The 27,571-nt window shown below is 37.3% G+C and overlaps 3 protein-coding genes and 1 long non-coding RNA gene across 7 annotated transcripts; 3 read left to right on the plus strand and 1 right to left on the minus strand.

Moving 5' to 3' along the window:
• The first annotated feature begins 9 nt into the window (after positions 1-9).
• On the plus strand, positions 10-6,808 carry LOC116708320 (beta-galactosidase-1-like protein 2). Its single transcript, XM_032546217.1, has 20 exons — positions 10-145; positions 290-475; positions 1,247-1,315; positions 1,418-1,513; positions 1,597-1,705; positions 1,780-1,872; positions 1,955-2,036; positions 2,136-2,200; positions 2,672-2,756; positions 2,924-3,061; positions 3,157-3,237; positions 3,384-3,490; positions 4,366-4,512; positions 4,601-4,672; positions 4,961-5,039; positions 5,352-5,439; positions 5,635-5,749; positions 5,973-6,089; positions 6,277-6,439; positions 6,488-6,808. Exons 2-19 carry the CDS (start codon positions 312-314, stop codon positions 6,385-6,387), a joined length of 1,818 nt encoding a protein of 605 aa, XP_032402108.1. The 5' UTR covers positions 10-145; positions 290-311; the 3' UTR covers positions 6,388-6,439; positions 6,488-6,808.
• On the minus strand, positions 5,631-7,205 carry LOC116708321 (uncharacterized). The gene is made up of 3 exons (XR_004336644.1): positions 7,080-7,205; positions 5,829-6,063; positions 5,631-5,747 (listed from the first exon to the last, which is right to left on the minus strand). It is a non-coding gene; the product is annotated as an uncharacterized LOC116708321 (long non-coding RNA).
• A 273-nt stretch (positions 7,206-7,478) lies between these two features.
• Positions 7,479-14,856, plus strand: ilvbl (ilvB (bacterial acetolactate synthase)-like). Of its 3 annotated transcripts, XM_032590645.1 has the most exons (14): positions 7,480-7,912; positions 8,919-9,120; positions 9,385-9,512; positions 10,019-10,269; positions 10,401-10,500; positions 10,618-10,715; positions 10,819-10,955; positions 11,376-11,510; positions 11,953-12,067; positions 12,166-12,335; positions 12,502-12,572; positions 12,657-12,728; positions 13,717-13,822; positions 13,957-14,856. In XM_032590645.1, the coding sequence occupies exons 1-14, from the start codon at positions 7,799-7,801 to the stop codon at positions 14,133-14,135; spliced, it is 1,878 nt and encodes a 625-aa protein (XP_032446536.1). In that variant the 5' UTR covers positions 7,480-7,798; the 3' UTR covers positions 14,136-14,856. The 3 variants fall into 3 exon arrangements, 1 of the variants encoding a protein (XP_032446536.1); XR_004342824.1 differs by having other exon boundaries at positions 7,479-7,912; positions 12,483-12,572; positions 12,657-13,822; positions 13,957-14,037; XR_004342825.1 differs by lacking the exon at positions 13,957-14,856 and having other exon boundaries at positions 7,479-7,912; positions 12,483-12,572; positions 13,717-13,783.
• Positions 14,857-14,965: 109 nt separating this feature from the next.
• On the plus strand, positions 14,966-27,547 carry fam118b (family with sequence similarity 118 member B). Of its 2 annotated transcripts, none has more exons than XM_032590646.1 (7): positions 14,966-16,500; positions 18,320-18,409; positions 18,638-18,890; positions 24,111-24,338; positions 25,035-25,163; positions 25,279-25,576; positions 27,331-27,547. In XM_032590646.1, exons 2-7 carry the CDS (start codon positions 18,327-18,329, stop codon positions 27,399-27,401), a joined length of 1,062 nt encoding a protein of 353 aa, XP_032446537.1. In that variant the 5' UTR covers positions 14,966-16,500; positions 18,320-18,326; the 3' UTR covers positions 27,402-27,547. The 2 variants fall into 2 exon arrangements, with proteins under 2 accessions (XP_032446537.1, XP_032446538.1); XM_032590647.1 differs by having other exon boundaries at positions 14,966-16,278.
• Positions 27,548-27,571: the final 24 nt, after the last annotated feature.

Genomic DNA, 27,571 nt, shown 5'->3' on the forward strand with positions numbered 1-27,571 from the left:
AGTTAGCCTTATCCACAGTGTTGTGTTTGAGGCCTCCCAGCACCATTTGACCCTCAGATGCTCTGTGATCAGGCTCACAGTGGTTTGGATGCAATCTGGATTTTCTCTAACATTTCAACATTTTGGATACTAAAGCTAAGGCTTGGTAAGGCTATCCAAACAACAATATCTCTCTTCAAAAGTCAGATTATTTCAGTGATTTTATGTTAAACCTTCTGAAATGCTTGTGTACAGTGCTAAGTTTGTTCTTCGCTTATGAGACCTGCTATTTCTGATTTTGTTCCATAAGATCTCATATTTAAGTGAGGACAATGAACAGTTTGGAGGGGCTGAGGGCCGACTCCTCTCAGTTCACTCTGAGGGGGGAGCCCTTCCGCATCCTGGGAGGCTCCATTCATTACTTCCGCGTGCCCAGACCGTACTGGAAGGACCGACTACTGAAGATGAAGGCCTGTGGTCTCAATACTCTTACAACGTGTGTATATCTGTAGACATAGATGCAAATGGATGAAATGTCTGAATGCTCTTTTTTCATCATACACTGAAATTATGTAGTGCTGATTAGTTGTTTATATACGGACATATTCAATAAATTAGGATATAATTGAAAATACATTTACTGCTTGTATATAATTACACACAAGCTATTGTTAATTATGATGACTTTCAGCTTACAGCTAATGAAAACATGACATATAAGATTGGAATATTACATCGGAGCAAAAAAAATTTAAAATACAGTTTAAATGCAGAAATGTAGGCTAAATGAAAATGTTTAACAACTGCTTAAAGGTTTATATTTTTAAAAGGCACTTTTAATCTGGCAAAGGAACCTCATCACAACACATATCCTAATTTATTGAATTTGACTATGAACAGTCATCAAAATAAAATGAGTATGTGGCACCTGCTTCTAATCAACACCTTCAGAGATGACTGAAATTTGCGGATGCCCACATGGAAAAGCCAAAGACAGTGGAAAAACACTTTTTAGGTAGACAGAGCAAAGTGGGGTGTAAATATTTCCACAACTTTAAACCTGGGTGGATCAGAAAAAAACACAATGTGCACCAACTCTGGTTTTCAGATGTCATTGTATTTGGTATAGCCATTTGACCCTGAAAAAAAAAGAATGGTATTTCAACTTCTGATCAACAATGTTGGCTATATCAGAATTTTTTTAACTTGTTGGATTGTGTTGTCATTTAACATCAGCGGAGCCATTTCCTTTGGTCTGTTTTTCCAGATATGTGCCATGGAACCTGCATGAGCCTGAAAGAGGGACATTTAACTTTCAAGATCAGCTAGATCTCAGGAAAGGCTCTGCATAATCATGCTATTTTTTTCTGGAATACAGCAAAAGGCTTTCTGAGTTATTAGTTTTGAACATAACAGAACATTTCTGTGTCTCTTTCAGGGCCTATATCAGCTTAGCAGCAGAGACAGGTTTCTGGGTGATTCTACGGCCAGGACCTTACATCTGTGCTGAATGGGACTTGGGTGGCTTGCCAAGGTGATGTCACGTTTCTATTCTGTTTGCTATATCAATGTCTAATTAACATTGTTTTTTTGGGGGGTGTGGGGGGTATTTCCCAGCTGGTTGCTACAAGATAAAGACATTCAGCTGAGAACAACTTACCCCGGATTTGTAAATGCTGTCAACTTGTACTTTGACAAACTTGTCTCAGTTGTCCAACCTCTGATGGTAACTGCATTTTTAAATAAGTTTTATGGTAAAGAATAGCCTAATTTTTTACTAATACATAATATGTCTCTTAGTTTGAGAATGGAGGACCAATCATTGCTCTCCAATTAGAGAACGAGTATGGATCATATGCTAAGGACGATGAGTATATGCCATTTTTAAAGAATGTTAGTTAATTACAGGCTTTTTGGTAGCACCCTTCTTTTATTCCATTTGTTAAATGCCCATCCGCTACCTTTGTTCATATAGTGTCTCCAGTCCAAAGGGGTCAATGAGCTCCTGCTAACATCTGACAACTGGGAAGGTTTGAGATACAGAAGTATGGAGGGAGGTAACTACATGACTTATGACAAAACATAAAGTGTATCTTTTTGGTTATACATTTTTGTCTTAATGTCATCTAAAAAGTTTGTGAACTTGATCGTTTCAGTTCTAAAAACAATAAATCTTCAGAGGTTGTCATTTGGAGCCATTCAGCACTTAGCATGCATGCAGGTATGTAGTGATGATGGATGATTTAATATTGTTCTTGCACACCATCTTGGACAAATTTGCTTGCAGCCTTTCATTACGTTTCTCTCTTATTCCAGTAGTACAATCTCACATGGAAAATAAAAAATGTAAAAAAAAAAAAAAAGGGAAAACTTTAAGAATATTTAGCCATTTGTTGGAAAAAATTAAAAGTTAAGAAACATATTTTTCACATTATCACTGGTGGCACAATTGTTGATATATTCTAAATTAGTATAATGTATCTGTTTTAACTGTATACTTTTAAAAGTTGATCTAAGCTTCTAGGAATACAATATGTATTTAGCCTATATCAGGGTGTTTTTAAACATCGTTGCCATGGGTGCCAACATTTGTGTGTGTATGTTGTGAATCAACAAACATTTCCATTGTACAGGTTAGCCAAAGTTTGATGGGATTGCTAACATTTCTTTTACACACATGTATTCCTTCTAGCCCCAGAAACCTTTAATGGTGATGGAATATTGGTCTGGGTGGTTTGATGTCTGGGGAGAGCATCATCATGTGTTCAATGCAGAAGGTACTCGCCCTTCTTTTTCTGAGCCGTTCTTGTTTCCACTCATGTTTTTGAACATGCTCAGAGTGTATACTTCACCTAACAATTATTCTTGCTTTTTGCATGAAAACATTTTTTATCTGAACTTGTCAAGAATACAATGAATACTGTATGTGCTGCCCTATGTGCAGACATGCTTGGCGTGGTGTCAGAAATTCTGGAGAGAGGCGTTTCCATTAACCTGTACATGTTTCATGGTGGGACCAACTTTGGCTTCATGAATGGAGCAATGGACTTTGGCACCTACAAACCCCAGGTCACAAGTTATGGTAGGCAGGTGACATTAGAGTGCCAAAATCAAATGCATTTCACAACAATGAGCTGTAAATGTTTCATACTGGGTTTGTAATCTGTTTCTTGGCAGATTATGATGCTCTGCTATCGGAAGCTGGAGATTGCACTATCAAATATGAAATTCTGAGGGATTTATTCAGCCGGTATAACTGTAAGCTCTTCAACATCTCATTTAAACAACCACCAAATATCATATGAAATAAATGAATTGCAATCAATTTCTTGTTCTCGTTATCCACGAAAGCTGAAGGAGGCATGATTAGCTTCCACTAAATGTTTTGCCTGCTTGTGTTCTAGCAAAGCCTCTTCCTGAAGTGCCTTCTCCTCAGGAGAGGAAAGCTTATGAGCCAGTGTACACGCAGCTGTACCTTTCCCTGTGGGATGCCGTACAGTTCATAGATAAGGTTAGCACCTGTCTGGCGTGACAGCTAAAATAATAAACAAAAAATGCCCAATTATCTGATTCAAATACTTCATTTATTAAGGCAGCTAGTCCTATAGCTAACTATTAGTTATAGAATATTTGTGAGCAAACAGTGAGAAACAAGGTAAATTTCTGGAAAAGTTAAAAGTAAGGTTAGATTATAAAACAATATATTACATCCTTGAAAATTCACTGAAGATCATCCCAAAAAGAATACAGGTATTGAGCAACTGCAATTGTACCAACCATTGCGTCCATCTGAACCAAAAGTCAGGCAAGGAGAGCATTTGTATTACAAGGAGACAAGACAGCAATTGTGACTGTAGGGAGCTGAATCTGGCCTCTATAAAGTAGGTGCAAGAAGAAAGTGCCTCTTCAGAGAAAGTCACAGTAACTAAAACTACAGTAGTTTGGATCAAAGCCAAATTATGTGATAGAATGGCCCAGTTAAGGCTCAGACTATATCCAACAGATTTTCTGTTTTTGATAAAACTTGAAAATTGCTGTTCATAAATGCTGTTGAACCAATCTTAAGCTGCAAAGATGAACAGGAAGAGAACTTAGTCTCTACGTGTTCAAAGCAGGCAGACATACCCTAAAATATTTCCAGCTGTAATTAAAAAGTATCATCCAATAGTTTTCATTTTATAATTGTAAGACATTTTCAAAACGATATTCCTTCCAGTTCACACACTTTTTTGTGCTGGTCTATCACATAGAGTGACAATAAATTTGTAACAGAACTAAATTTGTGAAGGTGTAAGTGTTTTAAAAGACACAATGTCTTTACCAATAGTAACACACAATGCCTTTTAAATTACCAAATCTATTATGTTTGACTATTTACCCATCTAGCCATGCAGGTCAGAGAGGCCGATAAACATGGAGAATATCCCAGTCAACAACAACAATGGTCAGTCATATGGTTATACACTGTATGAAACCACCATCAGCAGTGGAGGAGCATTAAACTCTGGGAACAACATCAGAGACAGAGCATTGGTGAGAACAGTGACCAACATAATGTTTTGACATAATGCAAATTGATATTGTATGAATTATATCTTGGATGCACCTTGATGTTCTGCAGGTGTTCTTGGATCGAGAATACGTAGGATGTTTGGACTACAAGACTCATGAAGTCATCTTGTCCGATGCCAAGGTATTATTTACCACGTTTTATGTGAACATGGAATTACTTGTTATAGAGTAGTTGAACAAAAACTTCATAAGTAGAAGTTGTGGTGATTCTATTCCAAGCTTCACCAATCAACATAAAATTTAGGTTTTTTTTGTTTTGTTTTTTTTATTTCTGTATTTTATTTCAAACAAAGCTTTTAAACGTTCTGGTTTCTCATACAGTTGACTTCACTGTCAAATAACTTTCTTAACTGTATTATTCATTAATAATCCTTGCCAGAAATTATACTGATTTGTGTGTGCCTCACAGAGAGAGAGGACCTTGGCTGTACTTGTTGAAAACTGTGGAAGAGTGAATTATGGTAAAGCTCTTGATAACCAGCGCAAAGGTATTTATGGATCACTTTCATTTACTGCACATTATGCTTACTACCTTTCTATTATTATATACTCAAAACCATGTTTTAGTCATTTTAGAATCATTTTCACAGGTAGGTTTCCAGTTTTACAAGTTAAGAGTTGTTTTTCTGGTATTTTACATAAAACATAGCGCAAGAACTTAAAAGAAATCTGACCTTTTCATCTAGTATCCCAGGGCATCCAGGGCATTTTTCTAATTCACACACATATTTATCTGTGTATCGTTTTAGTGTTCACCCTACTCTGAATGACATGTATTTGTCTTGTAAACATGGTTACAGGTATTGTGGGAGACATTGTGCTTAATCATACACCACTAAGAGGATTCACCACCTTCTGTCTTGATCTAAAGCCAAGCTTTATAAAAAGGTATGCCTTTTCTGGATTTTCAAATTTATTTGAATCTGTTCATGACATCATGTTTGTATAAAATATCTGACCTTGATTATATTAGTCTGTTATGCTATTAGTTTGTGTGCTGGATTAAGCATCTGCATCAATCAGAATAAATTTACTTTTATTCACAATCCGAATGCTTTGCATCCCTCTTGTGTTTCTTTTTAGGTTGTCAAGTTCAGGTCAGTGGAAAACCGACTTCAAGTCAGTGCCAGTCCCAGGATTTTTCCAGGCCAGGCTCGTTTTGGACGGTCCTCCAAAAGACACCTTCATCAAGCTTCCTGTGAATATGACAATTTATTCATTTGTGTGGTAATCTAATTGCATTTAAAAGAATAAGCAAATGTACTCTTTGTGATTACCTTTGTTCAATGAACAATTCAAGCCAGAATGAAACAAATTTTGATTTCTGTTCCAAAAGAGCTGGGATTCCAAGACCTATTTGTTGCTTGCATTTGGAATTTCTTTGGAATGAAGAGCCTGTGTTGATATATGTGTATCCACAGAACTGGGGTAAAGGAGTGGTGTTTGTCAATGGCCAGAACCTTGGTCGTTACTGGTTCATTGGTCCCCAGCATTTCCTCTATCTCCCAGGACCTTGGCTCAGAAGTGGAGAGAACCAGGTACAATGTTCAACTTGAAACTATTGCTCAATTTATCTATTGTTATCTTCAGAAGAAGAAAAGGAATTTGACTTTTGCTCTCTACAACAGTTTTCTTCCTTCCTTCCTTTCTTTCTTTCTTTCTCTGTGTGCGTTTCTGTGTGTGTAATCAGGGTTAAATTTTATGTCTATATCTGCTTTCTTTCAGATCATTATTTTTGAAGAAGAAAAGGTTGATGGAAAAATTATGTTTTCTGAAAATCCTGAATATGGAAAAACTACTGATGTCTACAAACTGCCCTTTTGCAGTCTGCTGTAAACATTGTGCACACACCCTAAGGAATTATTTATTGTTACTGAAATTGAATATGAATTAGACTTAGACTTGTACTTTATTGATCCTTTGGGAAGACTCCCTCAATTATATAAACCAGTTAACACAGTAGGGTTGTTTGTAATTGCCCGTTGTAGCAGTTTAACATCATTTATTCAGAGCTTAATGTTTTTGCTATTGATTAATTTAGTTTCATAACCTGCAATGCTTTGCACTATTATAAAGACTGTTGGGTAGAGTATTTTTTAAACAAATGTACACTGACAATACAACACAACTTAATAATAAAGCGTCCACCACTCTGATGATCATTTCCAGTCCAGGTAATGGCTTCATATGGCTTTTATGAAAGCTTTCTCCAGACGTTTTCAGATGTTTAATAAAGTCATGCCAGTCTTTTACACAATATGCTTCCACATGTTTTATTGTAGCTAAATCTTCCTAAATTCCATGCAGTGTTTTCATATATGACTCAAATATTTTTGCTGTAGCTCATAAAATATAGATACACAACAAACCGATCGGTTTGTTGCCTTATGTGACGTTTTGCGAGGCAAAATTTTGACTTTACAGAACAGTAATTCAAAACAAATCAGCAAAATGAATAAAAGACTTGATAATGACAAGTCGTGTTACTTTGAAAGGTTACGTCTAAAGTGAATTTGATTGATTCTTACCGAATAGTCTGGCTAGAAGCTTGTATTTTAGCATGAACTTTACTCTCATTAGACATGGATGTGAAAAGTGCGAAGCAACAAGATTTCAGGGAACAGGGAAACCGTCTGTTCCTTGGATGTGTAGAAATTGCCCCGCCCACGCTCTAACGACAGACTCACAGGAAGCTGTGAGAGTAAACGGAAAACGAATATTGACTTTCACAGTAAAGTTGGTGTCTTTGTCATGCTATTTATAATAAAACAAAAGTACGGATATCATCATAATAAAACGTAAACGTTTTAAAGTTGCCCTCAAAATGAACAAAATATGACACATAGACATCCGGTTAATGCTGCTAAGATCTGTAGTTTCTAGATGGATTTTTATTTTGAAATATATTTTCGGAAATATGTGTTATACTCATAGTTGACTTGACCTGAATATGAGCCATGATATTTCTGCAGGTGAAGGAGCGTTGTTCTTGTTGAACTTGTTTAGGAGTCGACAAGATGTCCTTTAAAGCATTTATCTGCTAACTTAAGACGAGGCAGTTATGTTTTGAATGTACTTTCCAAATATTACGTATGAAATGAGTCTATAGCAGCTGCAGACTCATCTTTGCAATATCATAGCCTAGCATAAAAAGTGAGCTGCTGAAGTGGAATAGTAGTGGGTCATTTTTTTCCAAGCGTGGTCGAGTTTTGTTTTGACAAACAGGGTTTTGGTTCCTCCTGCCGACATGGAGTCGTTCGGATGCATTTCCAGTGTCCTCGGATGCTCTGCTTGCGTTGCTCTGACTGGGGTTGTGTTTGCTGCCTACAAACTCGGTGTAATCTACCAGTTGTTTCACAAGGTAGGTGATTGGAAATCATCAGCAGCTTCAAAACATTTTTTTCCCTGTATGTTATAATTCAAAGCAACTTTCCAATGTCCTGTTTGTGAAAATATTCAGTAATATTTTTAGTCCCTCTGTTCCCTCTAAGCTGAAAAATGACAAAGGCAAGCCTGGGCTGCATTCATGTAAACTTTGACCAGCCCTGCGGTTGTCTCATAAAGCTATTCAAACACACTGGTTGTTAGTGGGATTGCACAAAGTAAAGGGGCACATCACAGCTGCAGGCCTGAACAATAAGTGCTGTTGTCAAAGGGAGATAATGTGACAGGTGACATTGGGAATGGCTACATGTCACTGGGACAGCAGTCTATACAATGTGTTGCTTTGTTTTTGTTTTTATTTTACACCTCTTTTAGTTCTGATTAAATCAGTGATACAATGTTAAATCTAGATGGTGAGTGTTTTTTGGGGCAAGCAGTAGAGTTACCATGTTGATGGATTTTATTACTAGAGAGTATTTTCTAAAAAAAAAAAAAAAACTCCTGGGGCCGTCTAGGAACACCTGATTCTGAATTAAAATTCTGTAGTCAGCTGGTTTCATTGAATTGTATTTAGGGCAGTGCTTCTCAATTCTGGTCCTCAGGCAGGGGGGCCCTGCATGTTTTAGGCGTTTCCCTGCTGCCACACACCTGGATTGAATCAATGGGTGATTAACAGGCTTCTGGAGTACTTGATGCCTGCAGAAGATGTAATGCAATCATTTGGATAAGCTGTTCTGAAATGGAGGCAAATCTAAAACATGCAGAGCAGGGGGGGCTGAGGACTGGAATTGAGAAGCTCTGATTTAAGGGTATCTGAGTAAAGGAAGCTGAATTCAAGTGTGTTCTTTTCAGATTTTAATTTGCAGAAAAGTAACTGTTCTTACTAATGAAGTCTGTAGTTCAAGTGAAAAAGAATGGTAAGATGTCTAATGGGTGTGCATTTGTTTTATTTGATCTTTTTACCGTTTTCTTATTGAATTCAGACTGAAACAAAGAGCCCCAGGCATGGAGGGGAGAGTGTTGCCGAAGTCCTCCGTGCGCATGGAATCCAGTTCCTTTTCACCCTCGTTGGTGGGCACATCTCTCCCATCCTGGTGGCCTGCGAGAAGGTTGGCATCCGTGTCGTTGACACCAGACACGAAGCCACTGCTGTCTTTGCTGCTGATGCTGTGGCGAGGCTCTCAGGTACACACACCTCAGCTACACAAGAAGAGCATGAGTTAATATTTGACCTCAGCGTCTCTTAGCACATACCATGTTGTTAGTAACTGTGGGGAATAAAGGAACTGAGTCTTCTGCAGCCTTTTAAGTTGTGCCTTACTGGTCAACATTATGACTTGTCAAACACAGGTGCAGCTAACGGAGATATCAGTATCTAATGATATTTAAATGAAAATATCTTACTAGACATAAATATTAATGCACATCTCTTCCTGCTGTGTTTCCAAGGCACTGTTGGAGTAGCCGCAGTGACTGCTGGCCCGGGCCTGACTAACACAGTGACAGCAGTGAAGAATGCTCAAATGGCGGAATCTCCATTGCTGCTTTTGGGAGGAGCTGCTGGTACATTACTGCAGGTACATCAGTGCCACCTTCTTTTCAGAATTTAATATATAGTTCATTGGTTTTTCTAAAGTACTAAAACTATTTGAACATAATGATTCAGTTGCCTTGGGCCTTGTAGCACCGCTTTTAGAAAAATGTATAATCGAACAATGTAATCATTAACTTAAGTCCCACTTTTATAGATTTTCAGTAAGCATAATAATTTAATTACCAGCATCTACTACTTTCCTTCCAGAGACAGCAATAAGCATATTGCACAGCTTATTTTATTTGTCTTCATCTGTGTTTAGTAAATAGCAAAATAACACTTGGGTTTAAATAATATTTCAAGCTGATAAAAACCTGGTCCTTTTTATTATGTGCTAAAATCCAAAGAAAAATCTAACTGAAAGATGATGTAAATATGATATGAATGTGCCGATCTAATAAAATACCACAACAAAACTTTATTACGTAGTGCTTGTTGGTTCTCCTTTTAGTTGTTGAAATGAGCTGTTTTTACCCATTTGTGTCACAGGGCAGAGGGGCACTGCAGGACATCGACCAGATGTCTCTCTTCAGGCCTCTTTGTAAGTTCTGTGCCTCCATCCGGACCGTCAGGGAGATCGTGCCAACACTCAGGAAAGCTCTAGCCATTGCTCAGTCAGGAACTCCTGGTCCTGTTTTCATCGAGTTCCCCATTGATACGCTGTACCCATACCACCTCGTGTCCAAAGAGTTTGCTGTTAAAAATCCTCCCAAAGGGCTGATGGGAAAAATTGTCTCATGGTATGAGGAAATGCTGATTTTTATAAAGAAACAAAATTGGGTCATATGTTGTGAAAAAATAAGCACTTGTTTAATCTAGACGACAATAATGTATTTATGATTATTCAGTTAATAGATTGCTTACTTGTAAGGTACCTCAATAATCACCTCATGAACCTTTTTGCTGGAGCCTGGGAGACCAGAGATGTTTCCCCACTTCCTGTTCACATCCCTCAAGCCACAGATTATCAGGTAATCTCAGATTTTGGTGTTGGCATCTAGTTGTTTTCAGTAAATATATGATCAGATAGCATCATGTTATGGGACACAAAGGGAACAGACTCAATTGAATGTTTTGTTTCCTTGCAGGTACAAAGGTGCATAGAGCTAGTGAGTCGAGCCAAGAAACCCGTCATTCTCCTTGGGAGCCAAGCTACACTCCCTCCTACGCCAGCAGAAGACATCAGGTAAAGGAACATGTGTTTGTCTTTCACTAATTAAAGTCTAACAATGTCATTTTGTGCGCCACAGAGAGGTATGAAATGGTGCAAACATGTTTTTGTTTTACAGGAAGGCTTTGGAGAATCTAGGTATCCCCTGCTTTCTTGGGGGTATGTCCCGGGGCATGCTGGGAAAAGACAGCCCTATCCACATCCGACAGAACAGACGGGACGCTCTCAAAGAGGCCGACCTGGTTCTCCTTGCAGGTTCATTTTTACCATGAAGTTAATTTAGTAATGATTTGATTAGTAATGATTTCTGAGTGCCGTTCACTCAGAAAAATAAAACTGATTGAGATGGATGACAGTGCCTTGCAAACTAATTCACCTAGATAAAACCCCTTGCATTACCTTAATAACAGAGTCCACCTATATGTAACTAAGCACACAAAATTGAATTCTAAACCCAAAATGAATTGAAAATCTATGGAAAGACTTGAAAATAGTTGTTTACATGTGATCTCCTTCCAATCTGGCTGAGATTTAAGCTGTTTCAGAAAAGGAAAAGGGGATTTTTAAAAAAAAAAACATTTTTAAGAGTTTTATTTTTCAAATTAAATAGGCAAAACTGCATTGCTAGACAAAATAATGAAGGATTGTGAGTATTTGTTCTTGTTTATTTTGTAGGCACTGTGTGTGACTTCCGACTGAGCTATGGCAGAGTTCTGAACAGAAGGAGCAAGATAATCGCTGTCAACAGGGACAATTCACAGCTGCTGAAAAACTCTGATATGTTCTGGAAACCAACTATAGCAATTCAGGGTAAATTTGTAAAGTGCTATCTTTATTATAATTAAAGTACCACTTTATTGTTTGCCCATAAATTGGATTATTTATGAAATTGTCAGGTTTCTTGTGTAGTAATAAAAGTCTGGAAAATAATAGAATTTGCTTTTATAATTTTCCAGGTTGGGATAAATATGAAAATGAGATTTGTATTTCTTGTTCTATTATGTAAACCATGAAAAAAAAAAATCATAATTAACAAGTGAAATAGCTCATCATCACACTGTTGAAACTGGCATTGTGTCACTTTATTATTTCTGTAACAGATGCACAGATAATAAGACCCAAATGTTCAGAATTCTGTTAAAAATGTGCAAGTCCTCTATTGTTAATTTAATTATGGTGATTTATTCTCCCAGCTGTGGAATCTTAAATCTAATAATGCCTTTTGAAGTTTTTTATTTATTTATTTTTTTAGGTGACGCTGGGTCATTTATTGTGCGTCTCTCTAAGGGGCTGAAGGGCCATTGCTGTCCTGAGGAATGGCCTCAGAGCCTCAAAGCTGGAGATTCTACCAAAGAAGATGCAAACAGGTGAGCATTGGGAGGGAAGGGGGTTCTGCACAGTTAGTGTGGAAAATATAATAATGCACTGTTGGTTACAAAATCATTCCTCAAATGTTCAACTTCAGGGCTAAAGCTAATGAGAAGACAGAACACCACCTAAATCCTTTAAAAGTCCTCCACTGTGTGGATGAGCTGATGGCTGAGGACAGCATCATTGTAGCAGATGGGGGAGATTTTGTGGGAAGTGCTGCCTATATAATGAGACCAAGAGGACCTTTGCGTTGGTTGGATCCAGGTATATACAAGCAACAAGATGATTAAACCAGCAGAATCATAGTAATAAACTCTTGTAGTTAATTTAATCAGTGTCTTAGCTATGCTACAGAATCACTACAGTAGTACCAATGTGTTGTGTTCTTTCCTTTGAAATGTCTTAATCCAGTTGGTTCATGTTCCTGTAGGAGCCTTTGGAACTCTGGGAGTAGGAGGAGGTTTTGCTTTGGGAGCAAAACTGTGCCGTCCTGAGTCTGAGGTATAATGTTGACATTATTTATTTCATTAACTCTCGCGTTTCATTCCTTATCCAAAGGAATTATTTTTTTTGCATATTTTGCAGGTGTGGATAGTCTATGGAGACGGCTCCCTGGGCTACAGTGTTGCAGAGTATGACACATTTACCCGGCACAAGGTAAACGCATGAATCTTTGACTTAAACATGCAAGACTCAGATATTCATCTGATACAGGAAAAAGGTCACACTTTGTTCTGACTCATCACAGTGTGTTTGCTCACACTGTTAGGATTTCTCACCATCCTAGTTTGTTTAGAGATGCACAGATCAGAGTTCTGTGTCTGATTTATGAGCGCTAAATAAATAGGGCACTTTAGTGCAGGTCTAGTTTTTGTGCAGGTTTTGGTAAATTCTTTTTCTGTAAGAACTTTACTATAATATATATTTTTTAGCTTTCCTGTTAACAGAAACTATAGTGAAAGCTGAGGTTGCCATTCTGCTGTGCAAGAAAGCATTTGATCTGAAACGGGCTTTCACAGAAACATTGCAACCCTACTGGTCAGAGCAGAGAAGGGTTGAGCTCACCATGTGGATATTTTAACCTTCTTCATGTGTTTTGTGTGATGTAAACTTGGTAATGTTCTCTATTTTTTCCTTTGTGGTGTTTGACTTGAGAAATGTTGGACGTGTGGACAGTGAACACATTAGTGAGCTCCACCCAGTTGCTTTTAATTGCTTGCCTTGATGCCGTCTTTAATTTTTCCTTTTTTTGACATGGGTATAGATAATGCTATGGTAATGGTCTGGGTGGAGCTTACCTGAAACAGAGCTGACGATTGATCTTTGATTTCTGTGTTTAATATCCTTCAGCAGTGAAGCACCTAATTTAGCTATTGATTGCTAAATCAATAGCTATTGATGGCTGAAATCTTGACTTCAGTGGGGGAAGTTGGTACTTTCGCTGCTCTGAGAAAGATATGATTTTTGAGCCTTCAACCTGGTGAACATCAGTCAAGGCTGATGAAACTGAAAAAAAAAAACAATTATTCAATTCTGATCGCTAACTTTTTACATTTTTTATGCATGCATAGCAGCAAATGGTTGTGCTGCTACATTGACCAGATGGTGTACTGTGATTATTTTACTTGATCGCTTTGCTCTTCAGACACCAGTTATATCTGTGGTTGGAAACGATGCGTGTTGGAGTCAGATCTCCAGAGAGCAGGTTCCCATCCTCGGTAGCAACGTGGCTTGTGGCCTTGCTTTTACAGGTACGTATTTGACCACCGATGTGTGTTGTAACGTCCACAGTATTGCATCCAATAGCCCAAAGAACATTGTTTATGTAGTTGTATATTGCTAAGCAACAGCTCAATGTGAAAAAGTCATCTTTCATTTTTTCCAGATTATCACACAGTGGCAGATGGTTATGGCGGTAAGGGCTACCTTGTCAGACGAGAAGACGAGAACCAGCTAAGTGACATCATAAAACAGGCTCAAAGGGATGCAAAGGAGGGCAAGGCTACTCTTCTCAATGTTTTGATAGGGAAGACCAATTTCAGAGAAGGATCCATCTCTGTGTAGAGCATCTCTGCATTAAAAGCACTCGCATATTCTTTTACTTTTAACTTTGGCTTCCTATGTCTTTTTTTTTTGTCAATTTCATAAGGGATTTCAGCTTGTGATTTAATTTTGAATTGCATTTAATATATCCTTAGATGTTAGGACCATATTTTTGACAAGTTGACCCATTAGTTGCAGTAACAGTCATTCTCGTTTACCTCAGAGATAATAACACCAACAACCCTCTCCAGACTTTGAAAGTTTGAAAATTATGCATTTGCTGTTCATCATGCTACCTTCAAGGTTGCAGAAAGCAAGTCTTGCAATTTGGAAAGGGAAATGGTGAATAATCAGACATGTTGCTCTATTTAGGAAAATCCCTTCCTATATTTTTTAAAATTTAAACAACCCAATGCAAGTTTGCAAATAAACTAGCTACCAGGATTACATGTGCAGAGCGAGCATTGACTTGAGTTGTCCAAAGTGACCAGAATGCCTTTTTTCTACTGTTTGGATATGAACACAGGGCCTTTAACGGGGATTCAGGATATGTTGGAACTGTAACCTCCAGCCTCTACAAATGCTTAGAAAAAAGAATTACCTGAGCTACAAATATTTCTGTGAATGTTGTCACCTGACAGATGGTTTGCCTTTCAATGTTTGATTGTATTTTAATATGCATTACTATGTATAGATTGGAAATGATTGATGATTCAATAGAAATTAAAGATGTTTAATACTTTTTTGAAATCGTTTTCTTTTTAAATACGACTACAAAAATTATTTTTTGACTTCAAGGTCAAACCTTCAAGTCATTTCACTGCTATATGCAGTTTTATGAAAAACAAAACAAATGGGCAGTAGAATTTTTTTTTTAGAAATTTGTATTTTACTTTATTTTTGATGTGGATGGGCCTGCTGTCTGGGGGGAATATATACCACACAAACAGTAGCTAAAATGAGGCTTTGTCTCACTAGAGTAGTTTAATAAAATATTAATTGGTATGAAAAGACAAGTGCATTTTTATACACTCATTTTACATCTAAATTCGAATTAAGAAGTATATCTAAAAAATATTAAAGGTAATCTCAGATATTTTGTCTCTTCTTTTAAAAAGGGGTCTTTGAAAACCATCAACCTTCTGAATGTAGTTTATTTTTCCAACAGCAGATGGCAGGCTAGCCGTGGGAAATGCCAGAATTGAATATGCTGACGTGTAAATTCCTAAAAGGAGACTGTATGGATTTTCTGTAGTGAAAGAGGCCAATTGAGAAATAAGTTTTGTGGCGAATGTATTTATTCTCTACTTCTTTTCAAATAACTATGAGTTTACTTTTTAGCTATCAGTTGACATTATTAATCAAACCGTTTTCTGAAGAAACGTAAAATACTTTTTTCATAAACTATATGTTTTCTAAACGAGCGCAATAAAAGTTTAAAAGTACTGTCATACTCGAGTTTATCAGCTGCACATCCTAAATTATGTAAGCAATGCGTCTCAGCTATATATGGCTAGGCCTCAAGCTATATTGAAATGCGCTTTGTAAACATTTTAATTTCTGACTTTGGAAGTTGGAGAGATTTTTTGCTTGGCAGTTAAACAATCCGGTGTAAGATAAGTTTGAAAAAAGAAAAATATTGTTGGAGAAACATTTGTTCTATCGCTGAAAAATGTCATGGAATTTTGAAACTATGTCGAGTTCATTGTAATATTTTACTTTACCAAGCTTACAAAACATGAAATATTATGTGCTATACGGCGACGTTCTATTACGGCAGCGCAACGCAGATTTACCATAGCACGTGAAAGCGTCATAAAACCCGGTGCACATTACGGTCCGCGGGCGGTCACTTTTAACCGCCTGAAAACCGTCAATATAGACAGAAGAGCTGCGAGAGTCTCTGACAGCAGCAGAGGTCGAGAGCGTTTATGACACATGACTCATGGGGAGAACACATTAAAACTTTTTATTGGAAAAATATTTGAGGCGCTAGTTCTACTGTCACAATGACCGGAGGCAGTGGTGTCGAGGGAGTTTAATGCGTTTAACAAACCTGGATTTTTTTTTTTCTCTTTTTTTGGACTTTGATGAAAAAAAAAAAAAAAAAACATTAAACTTACAACGAGAAAACAGCGAGGCTATTGTCACTGAACTGTCAGTGGTGAGTTTTTATTTCCCAAGTTACAGCTAAGAGCGGTCATTTATCAGATTAACATCAAGACTTAATAAAACAAAAAGGAAGGAAGAAAAACGCCACGAAGGCTTATTGATTTCCGAACTAATTAAAGTGGATCAAGTTCTACCTTGACTGACTTTATCTGACTTAAAATCAAAAGACATCTAAAATTAAGCTGAAGTAAACACTGGAGATACCTGGAGCAAGGTAAGTGACGTTTACATTTTCTTTTCTTTTTGTTTGCTTTCTTCAATCGGACATCTAAATGTTATTTGTGTCCAGTCACAAACACAATGTACCCTTGGGCAGCTTCTAGGAATACTACGGTAATTAAACTGTATTTCTGAACTTACAATTGAACTAAAAGAGAATATACATTTAAAATTATTTGAACCAAAATATTCTGTTATAAAGTTAAAAAATGTAGTGGCCACAAAGTTATTGATAAAAAGCGTATAGTCTCTACCATTAGGTGAGGTGCGTTTCTGGAAGGAAATTAGTAAAATATTTCCTGGTTGTACGGCACGCACAGTGTTGGGTAAGACAGGATGAAGTATTTATTGGGATCTTTGACGAGAGATGTCACTGATAATTTTATCGAATAAGAATTTATGTATTATTGTGTTAGGACTTCACAATACATCACACTGTGTATAATAATTGCAATATCACTGTGCATTAATAATAGTGCAAAGGGCTGTTTGGAATGCAGTATTTGTTTTTTTAAGTTTCAGGAATTCATGTGTTGCAAACCAATAAGATATTCAGCTTATTGGAGTATGGAGAGTTGAAAGGGACAAAATAAAAATAAACACATCATTTAATCTTTTAATAAATAATTGAAATACTTTATTTAGTAGACAAAATATTAATATTATTTAATGATTCAAAATATTACTTTAAATCATTAAAATGCAAACAAAAATTTAATGTGTATTGAATTATTTCATGGTACACTGTCAAACTCACCCCTCAAACTCAATGGGCATTTTAACCCACAGCACAGTGATTTTCTAATGGCAGCCAACAAACAAAACTTATTAATTCATTAATGTTCTTGATTTGAAACTCCTTCACTTTCTGTGAGGACATTGGTGTCCTCACAGAAATGCTAACTAATGCTAACTAAGGGGTTAGTTAGTGTGACATCTAAGGGGTAATAAAGTTTTTCCCCTGGGGATTTCAGATTTCCAAGACCAAGGGAAATCCAGCCAAGAGAGCAGGGGTGGCATTCAACTTAAAAATCACACAAAACAACAGTAAGTTGTAATAAATAACTTAAGTTCAGACTTAAGATTGGCCCAATCATCTCATGCCAAAAATCCAAGAACTGTATTACCCTGGTTCAGTTCATAGTCTCTGAATCACTATTTTCAAAATGCCTTTTGAACAAAGATTGTGACTCCATTGTTTCCTTTGTGGGATAAAATCAAGATGTAATTTTACCAGAATGGATTTGCATGTAAACACATAATGACTGAGGTGATGACCATGTAGGGATGTCTAGTTTACACTAGTGTGGAAAAGACAAGATTGAATGACAAAACCACAGTTAATGGTAATGTCATTGTCCTGTGACCTTCACTACATAAGATGCAAAGACAATTGGCAGATATAGTCATGTTAATTCTGAAAAAACTGTTTTCTGAGTGACTTTTGAAAATAGAAAAGACATGCAGAGTTTGTCTTTGATACAATCCTAATTAGAGCTTCAACTTTGTTGTGCATCTTCCTTCCATTAGCAATGAATTGAAAAACAGCTCAGAATGGTCTATGCTTAATTTACATATAAGGTAAACTATGTGAGGCAACAATTTAACTCTATGGAACACCCACATGTATTTGTAATAAGTCTGACCTTAATGTCCTGAGTTTGACCTATGACATAATTTCATAGTCACTCAGCTTCTTGTTTGGAAAAACTAATAATGTTGGCAGTATTGAGACCGGTTTAAACCAGCCATTGTGTAAATTGGTCAGACCAGCTTCTATAGAGATATTAAATGGTTGGTCATGTTTTTTACAGGAGCTGAATGGCCTCTGTTGTAGCAGTGAAAACTGAGAAGCGTCCTGCAGCTGATTCTCAGGATGCAGAGTCAAACGCTAAAAAGCCCAGGTAAGCTCAGGTGCACCTGCATGCCACTGCTGTTACATATTCAGGATTTCTTTGCAGAACTAATTCAAATCATTGGAAGTGCTAGATGAAGGTAGATACTAGTTTCCAACTGCATGCTAGTGCAAAATCAGTAGGCATGAAGGCTTTGTTTGACTTTCATGCTGTCAGAGGGATTAGGGAAGCACCGTATTTGGAACCATTGTCATTTGATTTCTGCCTGCCCCAAAGGAAATTGCTGCCCAGCCTGAAGACCAAGCGAGCCCCCGAGCTTGTTCTGGTGATTGGTACGGGGGTGAGCTCTGCAGTGGCTCCGCAGGTTCCTGCTCTTCGCTCTTGGAAAGGGCTTATACAGGCCCTCCTTGACGCAGCCAATGATTTTGATCTGCTGGAGGAGGAGGAGAGCCGGCGTTTCCAGAAGCACATGCAGGAAGATAAGAATTTGGTGCATGTGGCCCATGACCTCATTCAGAAACTTTCCCCGGTAAGACCGTCTGAGTCTTTTTTTTCCCTTTCTTCCCTTTCCTAAAGTTCTCCTTTGCACATGCACAAACACATGTTGGACTGCCAACACTGGCTGTGACCTTTATTGAAAAAGGGATGTTATGATTTTACTTCCACAGATTCACATCCAGACATTATTCATACTTTCTCAGTGAACTTTGTCATGATATAAGACTTAATTGTTAGACTTCTTTTGTTAAAAACAATCAATGCAAAAACACATTATAGTCATTCTGTTCACTTGGTTAACAGGTTGAGTGTTTCTTAAATGCAAGTCTCTGCAAAAAACGTGCATTAAAACCCTCCTTATGATTCCTTCATGGATTGCATCCAAAGAGTTAAACTTTCTTAAAGTCTTGTGAAGTGTTTCTGATCAGTGCTTCTCCTGGCTTTGAGAAGGTCTTTACAGTTTTCATCAGACTTTTGCCGCTTTATCCCTTTTTAACTATTTAGTCATTTGGCCCTTCACGGTATATTGTACACACAATGTTTAATGTTAAGAAAATGGAAATAACAGGAAAACTAACATGCTTTCTCAAAGTGATGTCTTATAAAACAGCTTGTTTTGGAAACATGTAGGTGTGGCTTAAAAATAAGGTCATAATTGTGCTAATTCATGAATTCCACTAAAGAAGTTTTGACCTTAAGTGTTTTTGCTGCAGGATGCTTGTAACACACATCTGTTTTAAAATCAATCTTATGAGATTATGGTCCAGTTTACAACAGAATGAATCATCGGTCAGACATAAAGTGGTGAACACAAAACATTCCTCTGAAAGAGGTCATTTATTGAATGTAAATGAAAATGTCCAAAGGAATTGTTTGTCATTACTTTTGGGGAACTAGAAGAAATATTACTCAATATTACTCATATTACTTATCTGTAAATCTGGCTTCTTGGAAGAAAAAGAGATCATGGATTCTAAAAAAATTAACATGACAATGTATTGGGATCAAAGATAAAGGACATTCTACATTTGCAGTAGCAAATGTAAAATCTACAACTTGTTTAGTTGTAGATTATCATATTAAAGAATAAAATGACAATTTTTGCAATAAAATTGTAATCGTCGATGAGTGTCTCCTGGTCGTAGCTGAACTGTGTGTGCTGCAGTGTTTAATGCATAGCAAACCTAATTTCTACAGTCTTGAACTGTTTTCAACAGTCTCAGAAACATCACAGCAGTTTATACAAGCCTAATATTATGAGCCTTTGAATTGTCATTATCTTTGCATTGCACGATTGTTTATCAAGAAGACGATGATTACTTTCACTTCCAGTGGAAGTAAGAGAGGATTTACCACCAGTGATATGAAACACAGTTATTTGGACTGGACTTTGTACACATTGGTAATTATAGTAATTTGTCCTTGAAAAACAACATTTGTTTCCTCAGTCTTGTTAAAATATCCAGCAAAATATTTGGCATTTCACAGCATCCTCTGTCTGATTTCTACAATAGAAATTAGACTATTCTAAAATAGTCTGTTGTGAAAAAAGACAAAACCATCTGTTCCCGTTCACTTAGGTTGAAGGTACAGGTTGGTCTTTTTGGTCTTTTGTCCCAAGTGCAATTCAAGCCTTTAGACAACTTGTATCAAATTTGCCACATTTTAGAATGTATAAAGTGTTTTTTTTTATTGTTTATATGTTTGATTTTGTTAAGCGCAGAAATTGTGTTGACAGTCGTTGGCTGAAGTTTCCCCTTGTAGAACTGAGGCACCTCCGTTTGCTGTGTAAGTAATCATCAGCTTCACTTTAGATAGTTAAATGCAAACAACTGGGTAGAGGTTTAACACTGTAAAACTTTTGACTGAATTAAAAAAAAATGTAACTCACATCAAATGAAGACATCAAGAGAAATATCTACTCCTGGTACTGTATTAAATGTTTATACCCTTTTTGCAGAACCTCGCTTCAAAAATTCTAATCTATGCCTTTAGTTGTACCCAAGAGTCTCCTTTAATATTTGATTTGACATATCCTTGGTCTATGTTGTATAAAATGATACTCAACAAGTTGATTTTATATACAAGATGTTTATATTGATTCTAGAAATGGCACTTATCTAATGTTTTTCTTCATTAGATAGGTAGTCTCTGTCTAGTTGGACTCTGACACTCTTGACTTGGTCTCCAAGTTGTAACAACAGTGCTGTTAAACCATGAAAATATACATCCTTAGGCATGGAATAAAGTTTTCCAGTTTGTCAAAATTTCAAAACATTTTCCATGTGGTCCACCAATCAAAGTCAGCTAATTTCCATGAAAATTCCAGCAATTTACTACTACAAGTTACTATTACACGTCCTAACGGTGACCATTTGTATGTTTATAGGAAGTCGCATTCACTTTTGAGACCACCACTAGTTTTTGGAAGGTATCTCATAAAATTATGTACTTTAACTGATTTTGCCTTTCATGAGTTTGTGATGGTATTAATGGATCTATAAAACATTTAGGTGGGAAAAAAATCTGCAGTATTTACATACAACCAAACCGGTCTGATCTGGAGCGGGGCTGGCAGATGGGAGTCTTAATACCGTTTGCCTCCTGTGTTAGTCATGTCTCATCGCACCTTTGACATTGATAAAAACACGCTTTGTTTCAGCTCCCAGCCTGTCGGGACAAAGAGAACAAACAGCGCCTTTATGGCTTTATCCGTTGTGTTTATTTCGATCCACAGTCGTGCAGACACGAGCCCACTCCCCTTGGTCACAGACACAGCAGGGTCCAGCGCAGCCGGCCGGAGGGAAGAAGAAGAAAAAAAACAAACAAACAAACAGGGAATAATGTGAACCAGAACCGCCACCCCATTTCCTCCCCTCCTGTAGCCCAGATTTTCCATTCAGACTTAAAGCTCCACCTGTGACTACAATGGGTCCATAGTAAAACATATTAATTTTTAGTCGCTCCATTCACAAAACCGGCGTTAATGTTTTTCTCTTGTTTTATAGAGATACTTTTACTCTTCTGTGTGTGATTTATCCTCTAAAAGTGTTACCTTCAGACAAAGGTGACCTACTAAATGAAACCTTATTTTTGTGACTGTGTTTTACCATTTCCATAATCTGCACTCGTCGTTAATCATTTGTACTTGGAATGCTGACATGTGTCTGGGTGTGAGACACCTGCCTTATAGCCAGTTAGAGGTTTAACCCACTTTCATGGATTTGTGTACCGGCCAAGTTTCTGCACTCTGTAGAAGTAATGAGTGTAGCAACAGCAAGGCTCTTAACATATGTGCTGTTCCAAGCAAAAAAGAATTTGTTCATTCATCTGTTGTTGTTTATAGATTAGTTATCACCTACTATGCTTATAGTAATTATTTAAATGGTAAAAATGTATTTGTTGAAAGCAATTAGTGAGTCTTCCCTGTGAATGAAAGATCATTTTATCAGTTTGAAATGGATATTTTGAAGAAGAAGGGTTGTTTATTTGTCCATTTGTTGGTTATTACATAAGTTGTGAGTCAGCCCAAGGACAGGGTGATCAGGATGGGTGCTGCGGACACTAGCTGTGGATAATGAGCTTCTTCCTGTGGAAGGGACTCCTGCTGTTTAGCCCATTAGAGCTGTAATCTGTGGAAGGCGGCGGAGCATTTCCTTCCAATCTCAGATCACCTTGGTCACTGCGCTAGCCTTTGCTATTCTTAGCTATCAGCATCTTTCTCGCTCTTTGCTTTTTGGGGGGGTTACAAGACCCTAATCAAAGTAAGGATGAAAATTATGCCACGCAGTGACAGAACATAAACTTTAAGTGGAGTAATGCAGCGTGAGCTGCTGCTCAAGTGGTTAGATTAAGGATCAGAGGGGCAATGGAGTGTTGGACTCATGTTTCAAAATCTGACACACAACTGTTCATTAAAGGTTGAATTTAAATTTGCAGCTTTAATTTGCACCCTGAAGAGTGCAAGAATGTGAAAATGTGTATTTTCAGACTTTATTCCCGATTCTATTGTCTCATTGTTTGTCTATCCATCCATTCATTTGTCCATAATCCTTTCATTTCTTTACAGCCAGTGGATATAGCAGATTCCTTGTTAAAAGCCTAACCTCTGTAAGAATATCTGCTAGAAACTCAGATTCCTTTTCTGAAAAGAGTTGAGATCTCTGAAAATATTGAGTTTGGAAAAATGTGTTGAAATCCTGACTTTTCCTATTCAAAAGCTAGAAAGAATTAACCCCTTTTTCTTAGAACACAAGATTTACTTTTTTCTTTTTTTCTTGCTACTCTGTTTAGCAGTACTTAGAGTGAATAATCCTCCTTCAGGTCACCTCAGTCCTCAGATACACATTTTTATTCTAAGAGACTTGATTCCTACATGGACTGGTCACGTTGGATCATGAGTCAGTCTGATCAAAAAGCATTTTGTTTCGAGTTAAAAATTTGGCCTCACATTTGGCCAACTTTGTTTAATGGGCTAGAGGCATTTTTATGTACTTTGGTTCATCTTGTTCTGATTTCTTGTTTGTCATATGAAAATATATCATATACTTAACTTAGTTATATAAGGTATTTTCTGCTCTAGGAGAACAGTATTTCTTCTACACTTAGTGTTTAAATTCTGATCTCAGATACCTCTAATTACTTAAACATCATCATCTGGGTTAAGTGGTTGAGGTTGTAAAGCTAAATGAATCTTTTTTTTGCCTTTTTTGCAGAAGGAATCCTAAGTTAATTTGTTTGTGCTATGGCACTACTAATGCCTGAGGGTACTCTGGCTTCTTCCTGCAGTCAAAAAGTACGACTGTTAGGTTAAATGATCTCTAAATTGCTCTTAGATATACCATAAAGTAGAGTTTGATCAAATATTTTCTATTATTAATATTATTAATAATAGAATATCATGACTTCTGCAAGCATTTTGCATGTTAACACTTATACGACGAACTTAAAATGTTGTGGAGGCTACAAAGACCCATATGATATGTATTTATCAACATAACATAAGCAATTGAAAACGTAGGAAAAAGCAGACAATTTAAATCACTTGCATGATGTAGAATAGATTTGCAACATGTCCACAGAAATGAGAAACTGTGTATGTGATGTGCACAAGTGACGCAATGATTTCAAAATTGAACAAGTAGCTGTGAGGAACTGCATTGTTTTGAGAAATGCACCAAAGGGCAGTGTGCTGTGTACAAAGACATTTTAAAGAAGGGCTGCGGTTGCCTTGTGTCATTATGTTTCCTAGAGGACGGGAAATGTTCGATCCACGTTCTTCAAAGACTGTCTGTACGAAGTGTTTGACGACTTGGAGTGCAAGATGGAGCACGCAGGGAAACACCTCTTGCGATCTGTGCTGCAGTTGATGGAGAGCGGTGCGTTGGTGCTTACCACCAACTTTGACAACCTGCTGGAGATCTACGCAGCCCATCAGGGCACCAAACTGGAGTCTTTAGACCTGACTGATGAGAAGAAGGTAAACTCTGCTTCGACTGTATTGTGGCACTAATTGATCTGTTCTGTAACAATGCATGATGTCAGCTTTTTCTTTATCCTTAAACGAGTGCAAAGGTCACTTATGCATGTCCAACAGTAAGCAGTGAGTTCTAGTTTACTACATAAGTTTCATAGAGTAGCTTAAAAATAATGACCTGTGGAAAATGCAAATTTAGTTTTGTATTTCGTATCGCACGCACAGTAATACGCCTGAAAACATATGTTTCTTCTAAAGCATGATGTTGAAATTTCATACAGTGGTGACTAACTTCCCATTTATGACATTGCATGTATATGAAGCTCCTTGTTGGCAGCTTTAGGGGAAACAACGATAAGCCGTTTCTGTTTCTGACAGGTGGAAGAAAGTTAAAGTTCAAGCCACTGATGTCAGATTCTATAGATCAAACTGTTTACTTTTGGTTTACCACTGCGCTGAACATTAATCTGTCTTTCACAAAGAGTTGTCCTGTCACCTGCATTGGCCTCAGCTTAGAGTTTAGTCATGCAGATATTAGATCTGAGAGTGACCTGATGCTTTCCCTCTCAGCCCTGGTATTTATGCCTTGTCTCCACTGGGACTAATGTTCTCTCACTACTACTCGGTGATCGTACTCTCTGCCCAGCAAGAACAGGATTTTGTGCAGTGGACTGTTAAGTGTACGTGTCTTGTTCGTAGGTGTTGGAGTGGGCTCAGGAGAAACGGAGGTTAAGTGTTCTGCATATTCACGGTGTTTACACTAACCCATGTGGCATTGTGCTGCACCCTGCTGGCTATCAGAACGTACTGAGGAACACTGAGGTTATGGTGAGTCCTGGACTTTCTTTTTCTCTTTTCTTTTATACTTTGGTTTGTTTAATATTCCAGCTACTGATTAAAGATGGCACCAATTGTTAGTAGTGTTTTGTTTTTCTTTTTACAGCGTGAGATCCAGAAGCTGTATGAGACTAAGTCCTTTGTGTTTCTCGGCTGCGGACGCACGGTGGACGACACGACCTTTCAGGCTTTGTTCCTGGAGGCGGTCAAACACAAGTCAGACCTGGAACACTTTATGCTTGTGCGGCGGGAAGACGTGGGAGAGTTCAAAAAGCTGCGTGATAACATGTTGGACAAGGGCATCAAGGTAATCTCGTACGGCGACGAGTACGCTGACCTGCCTGAGTACTTTGAGAGGCTGGCCAACGAGATCTGCAACCGCGACGTCTCTACCAACGGCTGGGGTAAGCTGCATGAGAGCCAGTGGATCTGGTTTTAGCTCCTTAAGTCAGTTATTGTTACATTTTAATTGGGCCAGTTTGTGTGGGTGAGGAGAACTGAAAGAAGCTCCACATCATCTCTAAAGGAGAATGAAAGACTTAAGTAACAACATACTATTCTAGAGCTTGAGCTATACTAGTCCCTGTTCCATCACATGGTTTGGCTCAGCTCCACTTTCTCCTTCTGTAAGCTCTACATGGGATACTTTTTAAGCAAGGAGTTAGTCAGGGAGATTTTTTTTTGCTAATCTTGAGCAACATCTACTGTGCTGTAGATGTTGCTACTGAGATCAAACAAATGTTATCAAAGATAGCCTGACTAAATGCAAAAAGCAGTTTTCAAATCATGATTTCATTCATTAAGGGAAAAAGGCAATCCAAGCACAAGCAAAAACACAATTATGAAGCATATGAGACAACTGGCTTTGAGTGGAGGAAATCTGACCTTTTCTTCTTTGCAGAATTTATCTAGAATTTGTCTTTGCTCAAGAAATGCTTAATGTTCTTGAGCATTAATATCTGAATTAATCTTATGCCTCATCTTCTTAATTTAATTTAAATCAAGATTTTGGCTTGGTAACACCAAATCTTTCACTTTATTGTTTTAAGCTATTCACAGGTATCAGATCTCCTGGTACATAATCCAAGTAAACTTGATCTTGATTCTCACCTGGTCTTGAATGTCTTTGGATTGATGCATGATGTGTTGCCTTTTGAATTCTTGAACCTTTCATCATGTTGCACTTCAGGCTTTATTGTATAGATGGAAGGAAAATTGAACATAAAACTAGGTTAATCAAAGTTTATTGAAAATTTTACTAGTGTGTGTGTGTGTGTGGGGGGGGGGGGGGGGGGGGGGGTCTGCTGGAGGAAGGGAAAAAGGCAATAACATTTTCACAGATTTAGGTTGTTTTTTCGGTATCTTTGTGTGATATTAAATCTAAATTAATTGACTGTTCTCCAAGAGGCAAGTCATCTTGAAACAATGCAATGAATTTGTAGTCACACCCAGGATATATGAATTGTGCATAAATTATGAATCCATAAGGACAGTTTAGCTCACGAGTTTAGATTTGTACATGGATATTTATTTGTTCAACATGCGGTCAATCATAAATCTATTGTCACAACCACAAAGAAAACTTTAGGTTTGTGTTAATAAAGTACCATTAAAAACATAATAATAAAATACCTCAGAGTAAACAGTTTCATGATTTTGACCATGAACTTCTCTACCTTAGCTTTTTAAGACCAAGTTTCTCTCCTTTTTAAGAAGTTTTATATATATACATAAACAAAGTTATGAGTTAAACGGGGAAGTCAAATTGAAGCAGACCTAAGAGGATTTAAAATCCTTCATCATACTTGAATCCAGGTTTTCTCAAATTTGTCTACCTTCATGAAAAATTCAGATCTTGAAGTTGAACTACACAATTAATTGGATTGCAATTATCAATGCAATATCAGTGTGAGCAGCATTGCAATCACACAAACTTGCTCTGGATCCCATTACGGACTGTTGATTTGTAGTTCAATAATCTCATAAATTTACAGGGATATTGTGATGGAGGAAAAATATGTTATTTGCTACAGATATGCTGACTGTAATACTTCAATTTAAAACTGTATATTTTTTATGTGCTATGTTTTTCCATGTAAGGAAGATTCCAAAGAAATGTTGAATATTATATAAATAAATCTTTTATTTTGATCCACAGGATCACCTTCACAAAACGCAGAGGAACAGCAGAATGGCTTCAGCACACAGAAAAACCTCCTACAGGGCTAAGACCAGATGCAACTCCTTGATTCAGAGAAGATGCCACTTTCAATAGACATTTTCAGAATAACACAACTTAAAAACTTGGCTCAAAACTCATTTCCTTAATGCATGGAAAGTGTCAGCTGTGACATTTGATTTCAAATTGTTTATTCATATATATATATGTATATATATAT

Source organism: Xiphophorus hellerii, chromosome 18 (genome assembly GCF_003331165.1).
Source record: "Xiphophorus hellerii strain 12219 chromosome 18, Xiphophorus_hellerii-4.1, whole genome shotgun sequence".
Taxonomy (NCBI): Eukaryota; Metazoa; Chordata; class Actinopteri; order Cyprinodontiformes; family Poeciliidae; genus Xiphophorus; species Xiphophorus hellerii.

What these genes read in the sequence shown, in the direction of transcription:
- fam118b (XM_032590646.1), top strand. Translation starts at nt 18,327, where the DNA reads ATGGCCTCTGTTGTAGCAGTGAAAACTGAGAAGCGTCCTGCAGCTGAT. An exon ending in TCAAACGCTAAAAAGCCCAG is followed by an intron (nt 18,410 to 18,637) that starts GTAAGCTCAGGT and finishes CCTGCCCCAAAG; the next exon opens with GAAATTGCTGCCCAGCCTGA. An exon ending in TGAGGAACACTGAGGTTATG is followed by an intron (nt 25,164 to 25,278) that starts GTGAGTCCTGGA and finishes TTCTTTTTACAG; the next exon opens with CGTGAGATCCAGAAGCTGTA.
- LOC116708320 (XM_032546217.1), top strand. Translation starts at nt 312, where the DNA reads ATGAACAGTTTGGAGGGGCTGAGGGCCGACTCCTCTCAGTTCACTCTG. An exon ending in ATATGCCATTTTTAAAGAAT is followed by an intron (nt 1,873 to 1,954) that starts GTTAGTTAATTA and finishes TTGTTCATATAG; the next exon opens with TGTCTCCAGTCCAAAGGGGT. An exon ending in AGCACTTAGCATGCATGCAG is followed by an intron (nt 2,201 to 2,671) that starts GTATGTAGTGAT and finishes TATTCCTTCTAG; the next exon opens with CCCCAGAAACCTTTAATGGT.
- ilvbl (XM_032590645.1), top strand. Translation starts at nt 7,799, where the DNA reads ATGGAGTCGTTCGGATGCATTTCCAGTGTCCTCGGATGCTCTGCTTGC. An exon ending in CTGCTGGTACATTACTGCAG is followed by an intron (nt 9,513 to 10,018) that starts GTACATCAGTGC and finishes TTTGTGTCACAG; the next exon opens with GGCAGAGGGGCACTGCAGGA. An exon ending in ACCAACTATAGCAATTCAGG is followed by an intron (nt 11,511 to 11,952) that starts GTAAATTTGTAA and finishes TTATTTTTTTAG; the next exon opens with GTGACGCTGGGTCATTTATT.